This window comes from Cyprinodon variegatus, unplaced genomic scaffold (genome assembly GCF_000732505.1).
Source record: "Cyprinodon variegatus isolate N-32 unplaced genomic scaffold, C_variegatus-1.0 Scaffold54, whole genome shotgun sequence".
Taxonomy (NCBI): domain Eukaryota; kingdom Metazoa; phylum Chordata; class Actinopteri; order Cyprinodontiformes; family Cyprinodontidae; genus Cyprinodon; species Cyprinodon variegatus.
This window is the reverse complement of record NW_015150507.1, coordinates 613,602-632,450: the sequence shown is the minus strand read 5'-3', so window position 1 is coordinate 632,450 and position 18,849 is coordinate 613,602. Positions and strand designations below refer to the sequence as shown.

Here is an 18,849-nt window from a genome sequence, read left to right as displayed (position 1 = left end):
GTACTTGAACGGGTCATAGTGGAGATTAATCCCTTTCTCAGTACGAAGCTCAAACTATCTCTTGGGGAAAGTGGATCCAAACCTCCTGTTTGAACCCCAGCTCAGTTTGAAGCTCAGTTGATCCTTCCAGGGAGAGAAGGTCCGAGAAATCCAGTTTGCAGGATGACTTCCTGCCGAGAGGCAAAGACAAAAAACAAAGTTAAACTCAGGTTGACAAAAACTCAGTTTGACTCAGCAAACTCAGCTTGGCTAGAGTGCCCAAAACTGGCAAAACAAAAACTTAGGTTAGACTCTGGTAAACTAAGAATGGCTAGAGTACCCACAATTGGCAAACACTCAGCCTTGAGGTAGTGGAAGTCAGCAGCTTAAGAATACTCCACAGGTAATGAGGCAATGAGCTGCAGGTGTGCAGGGAGGCCCAATGAGGACGGGGCACCACCTAGTGGAGGAAAAAAGGAGACACAGAAACAAACCACAAAAACTGGATTCCTGACAAGCACAAGTCTACTGATGTTAGATAGTTTTGCAGTTGTGATGAATCCTTTGAAAAATTGTGTAGATTTAGGTTAAGTTAAATGAATTTAAACAAAAAGTATCTGCAACTTGCATTCTTTATTAATATTATTAGTACTATTTTTGTTCAGTCAAATAAGGTAATGATGACTAGTTCTATGAAACAGAAATAAAACACTGTAGTGTTACAGTATGGCACTGGCCTTAAACTCAGTATTTAATTAATTTGCTTCTTGAAACTCTTATTTATTCAGTAAATGCAAAATGATTTTAAGGCAAGGCAAGGCAAGGCAAGGCAAATTTATTTGTATAGCACAATTCAGTACAAAGACAGTGCAAAGTGCTTTACATGATTAAAATACAGGAAGATAAAACAGAATCAAAGCAAGTAGGANGGTACTTGAACGGGTCATAGTGGAGATTAATCCCTTTCTCAGTGCGAAGCTCAAACTATCTCTTGGGGAAAGTGGATCCAAACCTCCTGTTTGAACCCCAGCTCAGTTTGAAGCTCAGTTGATCCTTCCAGGGAGAGAAGGTCCGAGAAATCCAGTTTGCAGGATGACTTCCTGCCGAGAGGCAAAGACAAAAAACAAAGTTAAACTCGGGTTGACAAAAACTCAGTTTGACTCAGCAAACTCAGCTTGGCTAGAGTGCCCAAAACTGGCAAAACAAAAACTTAGGTTAGACTCTGGTAAACTAAGAATGGCTAGAGTACCCACAATTGGCAAACACTCAGCCTTGAGGTAGTGGAAGTCAGCAGCTTAAGAATACTCCACAGGTAATGAGGCAATGAGCTGCAGGTGTGCAGGGAGGCCCAATGAGGACGGGGCACCACCTAGTAGAGGAAAAAAGGAAACACAGAAACAAACCACAAAAACTGGATTCCTGACAAGCACAAGTCTACTGATGTTAGATAGTTTTGCAGTTGTGATGAATCCTTTGAAAAATTGTGTAGATTTAGGTTAAGTTAAATGAATTTAAACAAAAAGTATCTGCAACTTGCATTCTTTATTAATATTATTAGTACTATTTTTGTTCAGTCAAATAAGGTAATGATGACTAGTTCTATGAAACAGAAATAAAACACTGTAGTGTTACAGTATGGCACTGGCCTTAAACTCAGTATTTAATTAATTTGCTTCTTGAAACTCTTATTTATTCAGTAAATGCAAAATGATTTTAAGGCAAGGCAAGGCAAGGCAAGGCAAATTTATTTGTATAGCACAATTCAGTACAAAGACAGTGCAAAGTGCTTTACATGATTAAAATACAGGAAGATAAAACAGAATCAAAGCAAGTAGGAAAAAATTAAAAAAAAAAATAAATAAAAGAAAATAAAAAATGCAGAAACAAAAAAGAATATTAAAAACAGTTGTACTAAAGAAATATGTTTTAGTTGAACTGTTTAACTAGAACAGTCGCAACTATATGTGGTGAAAGGAAGTGGATGCATTTGTTTGCAGTAAAAGCTCAGCTATTATTTAAGTCTATCAGAAATGCAGAAATAACCCCGAAAAGACAGATAGATAAAAGGATAATGTTACCTATTTTGGACCATTTTTGTTATGTATACTAATCTTCTCAGGACCAACAGGGCTTGGTTCTAATGTGGTGATCCCGCATTTAATGTTAGTGAGTCGGTTTAGACTTATGTGAATTAACTTGAGCTTAAGGTTAGGGTCAGGTATATACTGGTAGTGGTATAAGAAAAAGAGAGCAAGGTTTGAGAGGAAAGATGAAGATTAATTGTATATGTAAAGAAAACCAAAATGCAGACCCCCCACTTTTTAAAGGAAAGGAAACATCTGGGAGAAAATAAGAGCTGTTTAAAAAAGTTAGGAGCTGGTTAAGGATACATTTTTTATCAACAGCATGTATCATCTCTTTCCTCTAGTTGTTACTTGCAGGAAATTAACTCTGAGGCCGAACATTCTCTGAAGATCAAGATCACCTTCATTTACCTTCTGGCACATCTTCCCTCTCCCGCACATGAATTAACTTTCATCCACATCCACCCCATCTCATCCCTCATTCTCAGTCCCACTCATCCTCTGGCTTATCCTACCACCAGTCCCCGGGAGCCTGGGGGAAGACTACTCTAATCCTTTCCTAGGATGCCCATCCAAGCGAATGCTGATTCACAGCATGGATGCCTACTACCGGGGCCCCAGTTGCTTCTTTCTCCTCAAACCTCAGTTGACCTCAGCAGATGGTCGCTCACACTGAGCCAGGTTCTCCTGGAGGTTTCTTCCTGTTAAGAGGGAGTTTTCCTCTCCACAGTCGCCACATGCATGCTTGGTGTAAGGGATTGCAGAGAGTCAATGAGTGCTGGCAATCAGCTGGTTTTCCTTTGAAATATTTTGAAGAATAAGATTGTTTTAACTGTATAAATAAATTAAATGCTTTTCTAATTGCAGCTTTTCTGTGTGCGTCTCCCCATGTTGAATTGTTGTTTGTTATAATTGGGGATTCTAAATTCCTGTTTTAATTTCATGAAAGAAGGTTAGAGTAAAAATAAGGAATGAACATCAGCAGGAGTCTGTGGAATAAAGTACTATTGCGGTTCAGTTTATGTCAGGTTAAAAGCATTTTTGGTAATGAGATTAGAAAATTGTTGGTTGACTAAAAATATTAGAAAATCAAAATTGCCAGCGGTATGAATAACCTTTGTATTAACATTGTTAAAGAGTGTGTAGATGCATGACCTGCTGCCCTGTGTCTATGTGAATTCCTGTTTGGATAAGCAACCGCCTTTAAAAAGGCACATAGCCGCTGTACAAATGAAGAGCAGAGTGAGCACAGTGCTCTGGTATTTTAACTTTTCAATTTTAGTTAATTTTTCAAAAATTTTTTTACACCTTAAAAGAGCATATACCTATACATTTTTGCAAGTTTTTTGGTCTCTAAGGGTGGGATAAATTGTCTTGCTAGGCATACTAATTTCACTTTACTGGAGGGAGAGACTTACTTCCCTACCTTCGAGATGTCACAAAAGTATCACAAGCCAATTTTGTTGATGAATGAACCTTATCTGACCTTCCTTGTGCTCTATCCTTCTTTAACCAATACATAGGGGTTGGAGATTAGGCCTCTCTAAATAAACTTGACTGAATCATGTTTTCTAAGGTGTTATGCTACACTACTAAGATAGTCACCTGTGTTTAGAGTGACTGATCTGAGCTGCTTGTCCTCAATAAAAACACCTGTTTTCTGCAGCATACATCCCATCTTTGTTTCCTTATCAAAACTGTAGGTCAGAACACAGCTTTTTGTAATCAGTTCATCATTTGACAGCCGATATCCCTGTAGTTTAGATGGATAAGGCAAGGCGAAGATGTGGGAGTGTGATGGCACGAAATAACACCAGAATGTGCACACAAAGTGATTAATGCCGGACAGGCATAGAACTGCCACGTTCATATACTGATCTTATTTCCTCTCTTCTTCCTGGTTAGACAGGTGCAGTGGCTAATCATGCTGCCCATGTGTGGGCGAGTAGAAGTAAGCTGGGACTGCATCTCTCTCTGTTGACACCTCCGCAGATTCAGCGTGAAGCTGAGAGAGAGAGAGCAACTCAGACATGCAGACTGCACAAACGGAAAGATGAGGACAGAGGGAGTTAGAGAGAAAGGAGCGAAAGAGGCTGATATATTTGACCGTGTGGGTGTGTGAAGTCTCGAGGCATGCATCATAATCCTGGCTTCTTTTTCTCAGAGCAGCTGGACAAGGCACTACATTAGCAAGCCATTGGTGGTCTTTCATAAGGTGCTGCCTCATACTTTTGAGCAATCAGAGTTGAGAGGAAAGACAGCGAGAACATGGAAACTGCTTTGTTCTTGCTGCCTTGAGGACTTCGTTAAGGAAAAATTCTGAAAATATGATTTAAGTCATGTCCAGAAATGTTACATGGGAGATGTTGAAACATCTACATTATAAGTAACCAAGAAATCAAGTCAGGAATTCATCTGAGGTGAGTTTTACTGTTTTGTATAAAATTTTGTTGCCTTCATTTTATACAAACATCCACCTTTAAAGCTTTCAGAAACCATATAGCGTGTGTGGGGGGGTTGCAATTGTTCTGTATGCATTCATGTGTTTATGTTAGGCATGTCGGGACGTGTATGAATGTGTGGGGGGAGAATGTTTTGTTGTTCTGTGCTTTTGGGTACTGAACTCAACCCCTGAAAAGCAGTGGCAATGTAGCCTGCCCACGCTGTTTCCCATTTCCATGGAAACTATTGCTCAGTGCTAAAAGCAGTTCTATTCTATGCAGTGTGTGTTTGTGTGTCTAAGAGAAAGTATGTCTCTCACAGATGAAAAACATCACACAACAGGCTTATTGACTCAGTACATAATTAGCTGTTTTTACCATTTTTGTCATATCATGAGGATCCATGAGCAACTGATGTACTTATGTTCATCAACATCATGCCATAAAGACCTGTATGGATTAGACACCTTTTTGCATACCTAACTGTACCTGTGCCTCTCTTTGCCTGTCTTTCCTGTTTGTCACCAAGATGGCTGTCAGCCCTATTGCCATCTTCCTCCTGACTTTGATCAGTTGCGGCTCATCCCAGCCTACTCCTCCTCCTCCCCGGGGATGCAGCGTGGGCATAGAACCCACCTACAGAGTGCTCTGCGACCTGGAGGCGGTCTGGGGTGTCGTACTGGAGGCAGTGGCCTGCTGTGGTGGCCTCGCTTCTTTGGTTCTTGCAGTGCTAATGATCGTCAAGATGCGTGTGGTTTCTGACCCAGCCCGAAGGTCTGGTCTTGGTCCTCTGCTCCTGCTCTTGGGGACTCTTCTGGGAATCTTCACTATCTCTTTGGCTTTCCTGGTGGGGAAGACCCAGGTCCTCTGTGTGGTTCGCAGGGCCTTCTGGGGACCCCTCTTTGCTCTCTGCTTCTCCTGTTTACTCGTGCAAGGAGTGAGGCTCAGGAGGCTGGTGGCTGGAAAATCAAGTCCATCTGGGAGCACACTGGCAGCGCTTGGACTGGCATTGGCTTTAGTTCAGGGGATTATCTCTGCTGAATGGGTTCTGTTGACTGTGGTCAGAGAGGGTCACCCAGCATGTGAGTACCCTCCTTTAGACTTTGCTCTGATGTGTAGTTACACTCTAGGCCTGCTCCTAATTGCCATGGGCCTCTCTCTCGGAGTGGTGCTGTGTGGAGGAGAATTTGGAGAAGATGGAGGAGACAGCAGAGAAGAAGACAGAGAAGGAGAACACGAAAAGCGAAGATGGAAATGTAATGCCGTCTGGGTCTTTCTGTCCAGTCTGGCTTCCGCATTGCTTTGGGTGGCCTGGCTGGGGTTTTATCTTTATGGCAGCCAGGTGCTGAGGGGAAAAGGGAGCAGGGAAAGAGGAGGAAACAAAGATTCAAAAGTATTGGATGAGCCTGCATTGGCTGTCGCCTTGGTGATTCAGGGCTGGATCCTGCTGCTGTTCCACGCTATTCCAGAGGCCCACCTGTGTCTCCAGAGCCCAACACAATCTGACACACAAGATTTTTTTGACACTAGTCGTGCATCGCCTGCTCCTCATTACGGAGAAGAACACCCTACGCATTCTCACCAGTCCTTTCAAGAAAACCAAGCCTTTTCAATGGAAGAGCACAGCGCAAGTAAGTCTTGTATGTGCTCCTTGCTTTACGTGCTTCTTTTTATATGTGAAACTATATATTTTCCAACAGTAACTGCTTCAGTGGCTAACACTCCTAGTTCTGAAGGACGTAATTTCATATTTGTTTCCACCTATCTACGTAAATGAATGAACCAATGACTGGCTTGCGCACAGCCTGGTAGCACCCAGTTGAATAACAAATTTTAATTTCTGTCAAATTTCCAATCCAGAGTCTATTCAATTAGTGTTATTGAGAGAATATTAAAACCATAAATTATTTTTGATTAAAAAAAGACCAATGATATTCAAAAGACATTTTTTGTGGATAAAATATTAATTTTCAGGGTAAAAAGGATTTGTATGATCATTCAAATTTTGCAGAAGTTGCATGACTTGACAGTTCAAGCTAGACTCCCTATGCTGTATTTGAAAAGACATTTTAAATCCATCTATCTATTGCGGTAACTGCTTATTCTTGCAGAGTCGCTCTGATGGGGGGAAGGGGTGCAAGGATAAGTATATGGTGTATTAAACCAAAAGTCCGATTACATCTCATGAAATGTATGAATATCTACCAGCAATATGGAGGTAAAAATATGAGTCATTCCACTTCTACTGCTCACTGCAGTTTTCTGAATGCAGCTTACCAGATTAGTTGATCTGTTATAATTAAAAAATAAAGGTAAGCATTGAAAAAAATTTAAGGTGGTGGTATACAGTGTACACTGTACAGTTAATATTGATTAGTCACAGTAAGAAGGTACAATCAAGCATACAATGCCCATGTCACATTTTAGAGTAAGGAAATGTTTTTGTTAATTACCAACAACAACAAAAAAATCTAGCCAAAACTTGATGTCAGAAGATTTATGGTCGTTTTAGTATTTAGGATTTACTTTACACGCTTTGACCCATTTATTTTTTTGATGATTTTGGAGAGATTTAACATATAACACTGTTTTTGTAATTAATGAATGCACTTTGTAATTTTTTAATAATTCAATCTGACTTGCAAAACACAAAAACTTATTGTCAAACCTATCACCATTACCTTTTTCTACTTCCTCCCACATTTTTGATTAACCTTAAAGCAAAACAAACAAAACAATAAAGGTATGTAAAAAAATATTTTTCTAATCATGAATGTTTTAACTTAGTGAAAACAGATCCCTGACTCAACAGTGGCCGCTCAACGCCGCTGAAAACACTTCCTTTTGTTACAATAATTACACAAAATATCTGTGTTGCCCTGGTAACCACTGTAGCTGTAGGCTTTGTCAAATAACAGTGAGCAGTCGTTTCAGGCACACAGGGAATTAATATCACAGAAAAATAACAAGACTTTAGCAAGGCTCCACATCACCTACCTCAAAACAGATTCAGCGGTTAACGTTGTTTCCTCCTGTTATCTCTTTTCGCTTGTATAGCATTTAAATGCCGTAGCATTTCTGATGAAGCTGTTCTTATGCACAGTTCTGAAATGCTTCTCAGTGAGTCAGAAGCAGAGTCTGAAATAGTGGTCATGGGCCCTGCATGCCATCCAACAGGCAGTCATACTAAGATGCATTCTGCTTTTATCTGTTAAATTTAAATGTAACGTGTCTTTTAAAAAAGCAAATATAAAGGAAAAATGTCCAGTGAAGCTGTTGTCTTAAATGACAAACAGAAAAACATATAGGTCATAGATGAGAGCTGGATGCTTACATTAACACAGCTATAATTATATTATTATAATTTCAATTTGTCAAATTAATTAAATAATTATATTTCTTGCTATTATGGTGATGGTAGTCATTTTTGCTTGGAAAAAGCTGTAGGTACTTTATAGGGATATCTGAAAAAACAATGCAAAGGTGAGTCTCTCCTGTTGTTAGTTTTGTTATAATAAATATAACATTTCACATGCAAGGTCAAAGGTGCAAAAAAAAAAAAAAAACGTTTTTAGCAAGACCAGATGCTAATAAAATAAGATGGCTTTCAACATGAACCAAGGACCTTAAGTGGCTCACTTACCTTTGAAAAAGGATTGTGGTTAAATTATATACTGTTGGTCTGTGTGGTCTTCCTGTGGCAAGGGGTCAACATTTCATTACTAAACTAAAAAATGTGAAAATCCATGTTGCATGGTTTTTCATTTCTTTCATTTTGTTTTGTTTTATTTTTCCTACACATAGAAAAACTAAGAGAAACATTAGGCATTTTGCAAAAAAATACCTTTGTTAGTTAAGATTTTTCTACTGACTTTCACAACCTATCAGGGTTTTTTTATGTGTGTGTGTGTGTGTGTGTGTGTGGGGGGGGGGGTGTGTGTGTGTGTGTGTGGGGGGGGGTTTACAGTTTTGATGATATCCAATAAAAATTACTTCTTACATGTGTTATATTTTGTATGTTTTGGTCATGTAGTGCTTAGCTGGGATTTAGTGTTAGTAAAGGAGTAAAGTTGTCACCAGGAACAATAAGTCTTTCTTTGCCTGATTCCATCATTGTTATTCAGATTAAAGCTTTCTCATTTCTATAAATATATAGGTTTTATTATTGTTATAGAAGTTGGGATTTTTTTTATTTTTTATTCAACCTTGTTTGTCTTTTGAAGCGAGGAGGTGGATTGTTTGTACCATTTCTGCCCAGTTTGGACAATGGTGGTAAAATTTATATGCGTGCATATTCCCACTGGTTGTATATGTTTGATTTTGTGAGGTCTTGAAGTTCTGGGGGCCTTCACTCACCACTGACTTCTGTATACCCATGTTGGATGGATTACTATATCCATCCACAGACTCTGTCACTAGTATTATTTTCTTTACAAAGCAATCTCAATCTGATTTATTTCTCTCTGAAGTCCTGTCCATTTTTAAGAGAAAATATTCAAGCAGTTACTCTCTGTATCAAAATTAGTCAATTTCACTAATTGTAAATAAGGTTGCACTGATCATGGTAAAAGAGCCTTCTAGTTTGCAGCCCCCCTCGGAATCATACCCTTTGAATCAACTGCAGAAGAAGCTGAAGGACTGATCTCTGTTAATGTATTTAAGGCCTTTTTGAACCAATTTATAAATAATTAATGTTTTACATTATTTTATTTAATTTTTTTATTTTATAACCAAGATTGTATCTTGAGCGTTTTTTGATGTCAGCGGTATGTGTTTGCATCCAGGTCTCTCTTGAAAAACTGAATTTTAATCTCAACAACCTCTAATACAAACAAACATACATACAAACAAACAAATATACAACCATTTTATCAAATGTATGTTTTCTCTTAATAAAATAAAATAACTTGACAAATATATTGACATTATAAATTCAGGATTAGGACCAATCCTACAGCGGAATAAATCAAGCTTTGAGTTTTTAACCATTAGTTCTTAAAAGTATTTAAATCATGTCTTGAATGAGAGTAGAACCCAAGCATGCATGGGGAGAACATGACAACTCCATGCAGATAGACCCTGGGCCTCAAACAGAGAACCTTCTTTCTGCAAGGAACCATCATGTAGTCCACAGGCAGTTCATTGAAATTAAATTCTATTAAATGAAATAATTTCTTTATAAAGTATCATGCCATCTTCTATTTTTTAAAGAGAATTAGATAACTAAATAGTCTCTAGAAAGTGACTTGAGATTACCGGTACATTGAATTTCAATTAATTTTGAAAGACAGATTTAAGTATTTTATCTAGGGAAAACCCAGCCTACTGCATCGAGTAATTGATTGCAGGAATCAATCCTCCTGGATAAGTATGCGGTTGTTCATTAAATCTGCAGTTATCGGTCACACTGAGCATCCGTGCAGCTGCAATGGAGAGAAAAAAACTCCCATTTAACAGGAAGAAACCTCCAGCAGAACCAGGGTGAGGCCGACGGGATGTTCAAAAAGTCAGCGGCAAAAACACAAAAGAACCATTGAAGCACTGATCCATAAATACTTTCTATTTTAAAAAAGGTAACAGTAAACCGGTTCAGTCAGAGAAGATACGACATTAGCGCTGCAATTTTAACCTTTTTTTTGTGTCACTAATTGCCAAAATTAAATTTTTTCACCCTAAAACTTCATTAAAACTTTCTTAAAATACTTTCCTAGAAAGATAATCAAACTTGCTGTTATGTTTAGTAAGAAACAGGAATGGGAATATTGTTCATCCCTATAGTGTTTGCCTAAAGCAACTCCCTCCCTTAGGGAGTTGGTCATGTAGGTCAAGTTCCTCATGTGAGGCTGATTGAGAAGAGAAAAATGCATCAAGTTTTAATTTAATTAAGGTCCTTAAGAACCAGTGTCCAGTGACTTCCAAAACTGAGCTGAGTTAAGAGGATGATTACCTCCTTGACTTGTCAACGCCATTTACCCGCATGTTCAAATCAAGTTTATTCAAGCACAGTAGTACATGTGGGTCCCCAGCTGGGTTGTATTTTAGGGGACTAAGAAAAATGATTTGCATTCTGTTGCACTTGTAAAATTTTTCTCTGTTTTGTCTTAATTGTTTTAAAGCTGTCCGAAGTGGAACATACCACAGCAGCCATGGCAGCATGCGCCCAGGCATCGCCTTCAGGGGCCATGTTTACCAACCAACTGAGATGGCTTTGGTCATGAACGGTGGGACGGTAAGTGTTGACAGACACAAGTGATTGATATCAAAAGATCGGCAAATATGTATCTGCTATTCCTGAATGTTCCTTTATCTGTTGTAGATGCCTACAGCACCCATTAACTACACTGGAAGACGTCTATGGTAGAACAGAGGAGGACTTACATGGGTTACAATTTCTGATGCTGAAGTGTTTCCCCGTTTCCTAAAAAGAAAATGTAGAAGTGTTTTATGTGTTTGTGCTATTGCCAATGTTTTCAAATGATGTTTTTGAAACAAGTAGAATTAACTGTTTTGTCATAGAATTTGGCAGAAGGACAAATCATTAAGAGCAGGAAAAGAGAAAAGACAATAGTTAAATTAGAAGTACGTAAACATGAAAAACCCTATTTTTGAATGAGAACTAGAGGACATGTTGCAGTTTAGCATGTCAATAAAAGCAAAATTTTAATGTGGTGAAGTAAACCTCTTTAAGCAGCTCGATACCAGTTTCCTAACAACTGGTTTCTGTGAAAAAAGAACGCTTACTTCGATGAACTGCACTTTTGGTTAACTCAGCCTTGAGGACGTTGATGTGAATTACCAGCAGAGGCCTACAAAGCTTGTTTGCTGTATTTCATTGTTCTTATAGTGACTTTCTCGCTATGCTGGGACACTTTGGCACATTTCTATGATACAACACTTGAATTATCACATTCTTTTATGAAGTAAAGAGATGCCCCATCTCAGTAATGGTATTGAAGTCCTTTGCTATTAAGAAGCATATAGTAAAAGCCATTTTATACTGCAATACTTACTGTAACGTGCACAGACAATGATCAGTACAAAGATCCTGGTGGGAATGTGAGATTGAAGATTGTTTCAGTCGCATGTAAAGCACAACTATGGGGGATCAGTATTTTATCTCAATGTTTTGAATTTATGGATCCTTTTTGTTATTTTATATATGAAATAAAATTGTATGTACTGTATGTATAGCAAAAGGAAGTACTAATCACAGTTTTGAGGAAAATGGACGATTCTTCATCATAGAAAAAGGATCATACAAATCAGTCTTGTACATGTAAAAACAACGCAAACTGAAGGCTGCCTTAGAAAGAAAAAAACGACTGAGTACATTTTTATGACTTCAGAGTATCTGCTGTAATAAACCGACTGCAGTCTGTGGACCGTACAGTCAACCAGCTAAATTATTTTCCTATCTTATTAATAGATTCTAAAGAGTATGCTAATCAGTTTTAAAAGAAGGTTTGGAAGGTTTGTTGTCTGATATTTTCCTGATAATAAAAAAACTATGCTTGTCTTTCCTCCCCTTGATGCCAGAATGTCACAGAACATAACAATTCCTAATACTGCTGATCCATCTACTGCATTCTCCTTTTTTCCTGATATTGTACTGACGTATCTATTCACAGTTCTTTATTTTACTGTTTTTACAAGTTACACCAGACAGATATAAGGAATCGTGCACAAGAATCTTAACAGATGCATCTCTATGAATTTTTTTGAAAAATGTATTGTTACAGGTTATGACTTACAGATAATAAAAAACTAAGATCCAGTTTATCAAAGAAAAAGTTTAAATGATGAATAAGGCCAGTAAAGGAATTTCAATACAAATTCCAGCCCACTGAAAGGTGAGTCCATGTAACCTGCTGTAAAGTTTCCTGGCTGATGTCTGTGTCGACTGGACTAACACCAGCAGATGGCATGGTAACTCAAATATTCACTGCCTGTTGAAGTTTGGCCCCTAGTAATCGTCCAACAGACTATACTTCTAGTAGACATTGGCACCTGGATTGTAAATGAAAAACACAAGTTCAGAACTATTCTCCTTAACGCTGGTAAGACGTCAGGCGTGGCTTAACAGGATGACCCCTGAAACCCCGCCCATCAGCCCCTGTTTTCCATTGGCATTAACTCTTGTAGCTTCAGTTTAGTACATGATACTTGTGCTTTGATAACTTATCCATTCAGGTTGGGACAATTCGAGTCAGTTCGCTGCAGATTGCTTCATTTTCCATTACAATTAGGCATTGTAATGGAAAATGAGTGGGGGAGGGATCTTCAATAGAAATACAGCTCTGCAGTCCAATATAATATTGGGACACCACCCCCTAACCAATCTTCTGACGGTGCATTTACAGTGCAACTTTGGACAGTTGGAGAGGTGAACAGGCACTAAAGATAATAACAGATCTATGTAACAGTTACTTATGAAAAAGCTGAGAAAGTGAATTGCTCTGAGTTGGTACTACAGGAAAAGGGACATTTTTGGTCCCCCCAATGTAATCGCTACTTTATTTAATGACTGCTTCCTTGTGGTTCCAAGTGCAGCAAGTTAACCTGAAAACATCACATCAGTAAGCAGCCTGTCTCCAATTGACTAACTGACTATGGGGTCACTGCTTGCCTAACAAGAACAACTCCAGAACTAGAATCAGACACATTATATTGAAAAAAAAACACACACACACACAGCAACCACGCAGACTACAGAGATTCGGACTGAATGAAGTTGGAAGCCCCATAATAAGTACTGTAGTCCAACACAGAGGTGCACACATTGCTGGGATTTGTAGTGTAAGAGGAAATTCAAACGAAACTTTGCAGAGGTCCAACACTGGATGTACACATTAACTTACCATTACATTTAGGAGAGCAATAATCTTCTTTTCCTTCATCCAATTATGCACCACGGCTCCTTAGATTTCCCTCTACACTTTCTTTGATTGTCACGTTATTTCTATAAGACTCGTCTTGGTCATGTCCATTGACTCTAACTCCCTTTCTATTCTCTCTAGTCTTTTTATTCACTGTCAACATTTCTTGCCAGTGGACCAACCTAGCCATGTTTCCATATCCTCGATTGCTATGTTTGCATGTGTCTCATAGACATTTTGTCACATGAACTTTCTCTGTGCTGCCTTGCTGTTAACAACATGGCCGCATTTGCTGCACTTCTGTAAAAGAAAGCCACCCATACCAAACTAAACAACACAACCCCAAACAAAACAAACCAAAGTGGCAATTTGGAAAAGGCTCATAAGACAAGGGTCTTTAACCTGATTCTGTCTGTGGACCAGCTTTGCTTTTGTTTTTACTTCTTCAGCTTTAGCATTTTATTTCCACATTATTTCCAGTCACTTAACTTCATCATATGCTTGAATACAGTCATATGGGAACAGCTGGCTTCTCGCATCGCTAACTTGTGTATAAGTCACCTTAAATGTACATAACTCTCTGCCTCATGTCTTTTTTTTTTTCCGATCCACTGTATATATGAGGATGCACTGTATATACCCCTGCACATTTTTCTCCTTTTGGCACCTTCTTTTGACTATTGAGCTGATGTGACAGGTGAATTTCTCCACTGTGAGATCAATAAACTCTATCTTACTTTCCTCGTGAAAAGTGTCAGGAACTGTCTGTTGGACAACTGTATTCAGGCCATAAAAATCCCTTAGTTTTCCTTCTTTTTCTTTCTTTTCTATTGTTGGAAAATACAAAGAAAATATTTGATCATATAAAACTGATCATATAAAAATTCACTGCAAACTATCTAAATATGTTATGTCTTACTGCTTTGATATCGCTGGCTAGACATGATGTTTAAACTTAAGAACACCATATTGTGTACATCTGGGTAAAGTTTTGCAGTTTCAGCTCTTGAGGAAATTCAAGCTGAGGAAGTATTTCCAGTTAATGCATTGTGTATATGACTGTGACTGGTCAGTTTTGCTGTTACCCAAATTTAAATAGGTTTATTTGTCAATGGCTTTGTTTTTGTGAGTGTTTTTACATATTACAATTAAATATGGGTTTAACATGTAAAACTAGGTCTACCTGCTTTTTAACTTGTACTGTAAAGAAACAATGCTTTTAGCAGGAGTTTATAAGAACAATTCTGTCACTGTTTCCTGGCAGCATTAAAATGAATGTTTGTTATGTGATTTGCACTAAATGGCTATTACATCCTTTGCACAGTTTATCGTTTGGTTTTACTTCTTCTCAATGATCTGGTTTTTCTAATTGTTCTACTAATTTAGGCTGATAAGGCACACACATTTTTATTCCTAAAATAAAATGAGTGTGCCCCATCTGGCTAAAGTAGTGGAACCATTTGACATAGATTTTGGAGTCAGTGGGTCACATGACCTGGAAGCTATTGAAGAAATGTCAAATGTTTTTTTTTAGTATAAAAATTACTTTTGTAATAAAAATTTTGTTTCATGTACAAAGGCTTAAAATGGAATAAAAATGAGTGTATCTTATCAGTCTAATGTAGTGAAAGAATTTCACGAAGAATTTGAGTTGGTGGGTCACATGACCTGGAAGCTATTGAAGAAATATCACTTTTTTTTTTAGTATAAAAAATCTTTAAAAATGAACAATCGCTTAAAATGGAATAAAAATGGGTGTGCCTCCTTAGGCTAATGTAGTAGAACAATTTCAAAAAGAATTTGAGCCGGTGGATCAAATGACCTGGAAGTAATTGAAGAAAAGTCCCAACTTTTGTCTTTAAAAATTCTAAATAGCTTAAAATTGCATAAAACCAAGTGTGCCTTATGTAATTTATCTTTTCGCATGATTTTATATTAGTTTTGTCTTAGCTGGTCATAAGATAAGGACTTTATTGATTTTTGTTTCTCAAGAGTGCTTGGTTCAAAATTTTGTAGACAGTCCCTAAATGCACCACCACGTGTGGGAGGAGGGAGCAGAGTTTGAATATCCAATAACCAACTTCAAACCAACTTCATCATGGTTGTCCGATCTTAGATCAACATGGTCACTATTTCTAAGATACGACGTCATCAACTAGTCAGAAAGCTACCGACAAGACATTATCCGATCACCTGAATAATCTAAGACCAATCACTCTTCTCAATACAGATTATAAAATATTTACTAAAGTTCTTGCAGCTAGATTAAAAGTGGGTATATCAGATATAATTAGTTCTACTCAATCTGTTTTTTAAAAGGTAGAACAATCCATAACAATATTTGTCTAGTTCTGGATCTAATTGAATATGCCCATTTGATTGATGATGATGATGGTTTTATTCTGTTTTTATTCTTGAAACATTTAAACATTTTGGCTTTGGTGAAAAGTTTTTGGATATTATCAAGATGTTGTATACAGACATAAATAGTTGTGTTTCCTTAAGTGAAGGGACATGTCCAAGAATGACCATAAAAAGAGGGATTAGGCCAGGATGTAGTGTGTCACCTCTCCTGTTCATCCAAGGCTTGCAAATTAGAGATCAGACAATCATCATAAGTCAACCAGCAGATGACACCACTCTGTTTTAAAAAATGAAAATCAAATCCCTCTGGCCAACCAAACAGTAAATGTATTTTCCAAAGCTTCAGGTTTGAATTTCAGTTTAGAAAAATGTGAATTAATGAGCATCAATGAATGTTGACATTCATCATTGTACAACATAAAGGTCAAACTGGAGGTCAAATACCTGGGAATTTGGGTAACAAAGACTGAAAGTTGTAAAGTCAAATTAAACATTGAACATAATTTAAACAAATGTAAACAGATACTTAAAAACTGGTTGCAGAGAGACCTAACTCTTTTTGGTAGAGCCCTATTAACCAAAATGGAGACTTTATCGAGATTTATTTACCCCGCATACTCATAATCCATACCACAAAAAATTATCAAGGAAATTAATAAATTAAACTTTAACTTCAACTGGAGAAACAAACATCACTACATCAAGAAAGGCAATGCAGTTAAAGATTAAGAAGATGGAGGTATTAAAGATAGATAGACATAGATTTTGAAATAATGAATGGTGTTCTAAAGGTAAAGTGGCTACAATCTTTTCTTAGAAGTAGTCATGAGATCTGGTTTGCTGTCCCCTCTCTGGTGTTTAGTAAAATTGGTGATACTGAGTTCCTGTTGAGATGTGATGTTGAGATTCATAAATTACCTGTAAAGCATTCTGCGTTGCACCAGCAAGTGCTGTAAAATTTGAAATTGGCATTCAAACATAACTTTAGTCCCCATAAGGTTCCTTTGTGGAATAACAGTTATTTTATACCAGACAAAAGTCTGTGTTTATGGAAAACTGGATGGAGAAGGGAATCTGGTCAATTAGTCATTTATTGAAAAATAATGGCAATACGTATGCATATGAAGATTTAATTCATAAGTATAATCTAATCTGTACAAAAAATGATTATGAAAAAATTATGAAAATAATACCAAATGTATTTATTCGGCTCATAAAAAACAATTATGATACAAAGCAAGTGATTAAATTACAGAATATTGTAAAAAATGGTTTAGATTTACTAGACAAAAAATGCAATAATAACTTTTTAAGAAAACATTTAGCAAAACAGACATACCCTGGACTGGTTAGAATGAAATTTATGGATAATTATGAAAAGAAAGACCAAATAAATTTAATGTCAAAGTTTTTTTTAAATTTGAGCTCCCACCAAAATATAAAGAAATACATTTCAAAACTCTACATGATATTTACCCCTCAAATGAGCTGATCAGAAATAGATTTAAAACTGAATGTGGTAACTGCTATATATGTAACAAAAGTGAAACAACAGAACACTTTTTCTTTCTCTGTCAACCAGTCAAAAAATTGTGGGATTCTTTGCACACTCTAATGACTAGTAAACATAGCCCCCTCATTACAAACTGTCTTATATAATTTTTTTTCTCTGAAAACAAAAGAGATGAATATCTTATTAATAGCAATATCATCACTTGAGTCATGAAGTCATGAAACATTTTTTAAAGATACGCATTAGCATTTTTAATGAGTTAATGATAGAAATAAGTAGTAGTAGTTTTAGTATGTCCGCGCATGCGCAGGACGGATCGGGTAGGTACAACTGACATCCGCGCACGCGTTGCTAGGGACGCCCCTGCTGTTGTTAACAGGAATTAGAAAGAACTACATCCGGTGGAGTGTAGCTCTGTCTCCACGTGAATAATCAATGTGAAAAAAAGTAAGTATAGGAAAGCCACTAACCACGGTTTTATTAAGCATTTTCATCCTTTGTTGATTCAGCTTGTTGTATTCGATTGTTTTTAATTATCATTCATACTTTACAGTTCTTACAGGACTGCTAGCATGCGAACAATGCTATCAACCGGTATAAATAAAAGATATTTATTTTCGTCGAACTGGTGCAATTTTTTATCACGTTGTTTTTTGTTTTTTAGAATTATCCCACTCCATGCAGTTAAGTTGTGGAGCGTCGGATGCAAAAATCGATGTTCTTATTTAAAGCTCTAAAGACAGAAACATTTGTTCACCTTTCAGACGGATTCCGAAGCGGACGTGGTGTTTGTTTCTGAGATATGCGCACCCAAACCCGTAAGGATTTATATGGACCAGGTAATAATCATCTTACTTTATGATCTGTATTAATCCTATTTCAAAACATTTATCGTTTTTTTTGTTTTTTGTTTTTTTATATAGCGTTGTTTCCGTGTTTCCACTAGTTTGTATGTGGAATCATTATCATTTCATTCAGTATATTTATTTTTGCTCCAATGCACAACACGTCATTTAAAGGTACTTTACAGAATAAATAAAATCTCTGACGTTGCAGTGATCACTCATACTGAGCTTACCTGCTGCAAAAGTGGAGAGGAAAAAGCCCTTTTAACAGGAAGAAACCTCAAACAGAACCAGGCTCAGTGTGCTCCTCTTTCTGTCCACACTGACTTTATTGCATATCATACAAACCTGTATATATTCTGCTTATATATATTGATCCCCAAAATATCTTTTACAAAACGGATCACTGTATGGAATTCCAATATTGATTTTTCTTTTTTTTCCAACCCAAAAAACAGAAGGGCAAAATCATTTCCATCTTTCCTACATAGCAACACCCATCCAAATCATGGCTAATTGATCAACTGTTATCAGAGGCATGCAGAGAATAAAGTTGAAACTCCATGACATGGCTGACGTCGTTATGTTCTTGCTACTGTGAGAGACTGGAAAACCTTTCACTACTCAAGGATGTAGCGGCCTTTAGATGCAGTGACGGCTAAGCCAGTAGAAAAACATGGCTGATCACTGAATAACACGACTGTATCATCTACAAAACAAGGTTGTTGAAAGCATCATCATTGTAAA

At 37.3% G+C, this 18,849-nt stretch overlaps 2 protein-coding genes across 2 annotated transcripts in view; both read left to right on the top strand.

Moving 5' to 3' along the window:
- The first annotated feature begins 2,851 nt into the window (after nucleotides 1–2,851).
- On the top strand, nucleotides 2,852–12,459 carry gprc5b (G protein-coupled receptor, class C, group 5, member B). Its single transcript, XM_015371136.1, has 4 exons — nucleotides 2,852–4,483; nucleotides 5,034–6,135; nucleotides 10,621–10,733; nucleotides 10,821–12,459. The coding sequence occupies exons 2-4, from the start codon at nucleotides 5,034–5,036 to the stop codon at nucleotides 10,863–10,865; spliced, it is 1,260 nt and encodes a 419-aa protein (XP_015226622.1). The 5' UTR covers nucleotides 2,852–4,483; the 3' UTR covers nucleotides 10,866–12,459.
- Nucleotides 12,460–17,635: 5,176 nt separating this feature from the next.
- The window catches only part of knop1 (lysine-rich nucleolar protein 1), a 6,190-nt gene continuing 4,976 nt past the window's right edge, over nucleotides 17,636–18,849 (top strand). Inside the window, exons 1-2 of the mRNA XM_015371178.1 lie at nucleotides 17,636–17,704; nucleotides 18,022–18,096. Of these exons, the coding sequence (XP_015226664.1) occupies nucleotides 18,088–18,096 (9 nt within the window). The 5' untranslated portion in view covers nucleotides 17,636–17,704; nucleotides 18,022–18,087. The remainder of the gene's footprint in view (nucleotides 17,705–18,021; nucleotides 18,097–18,849) is intronic.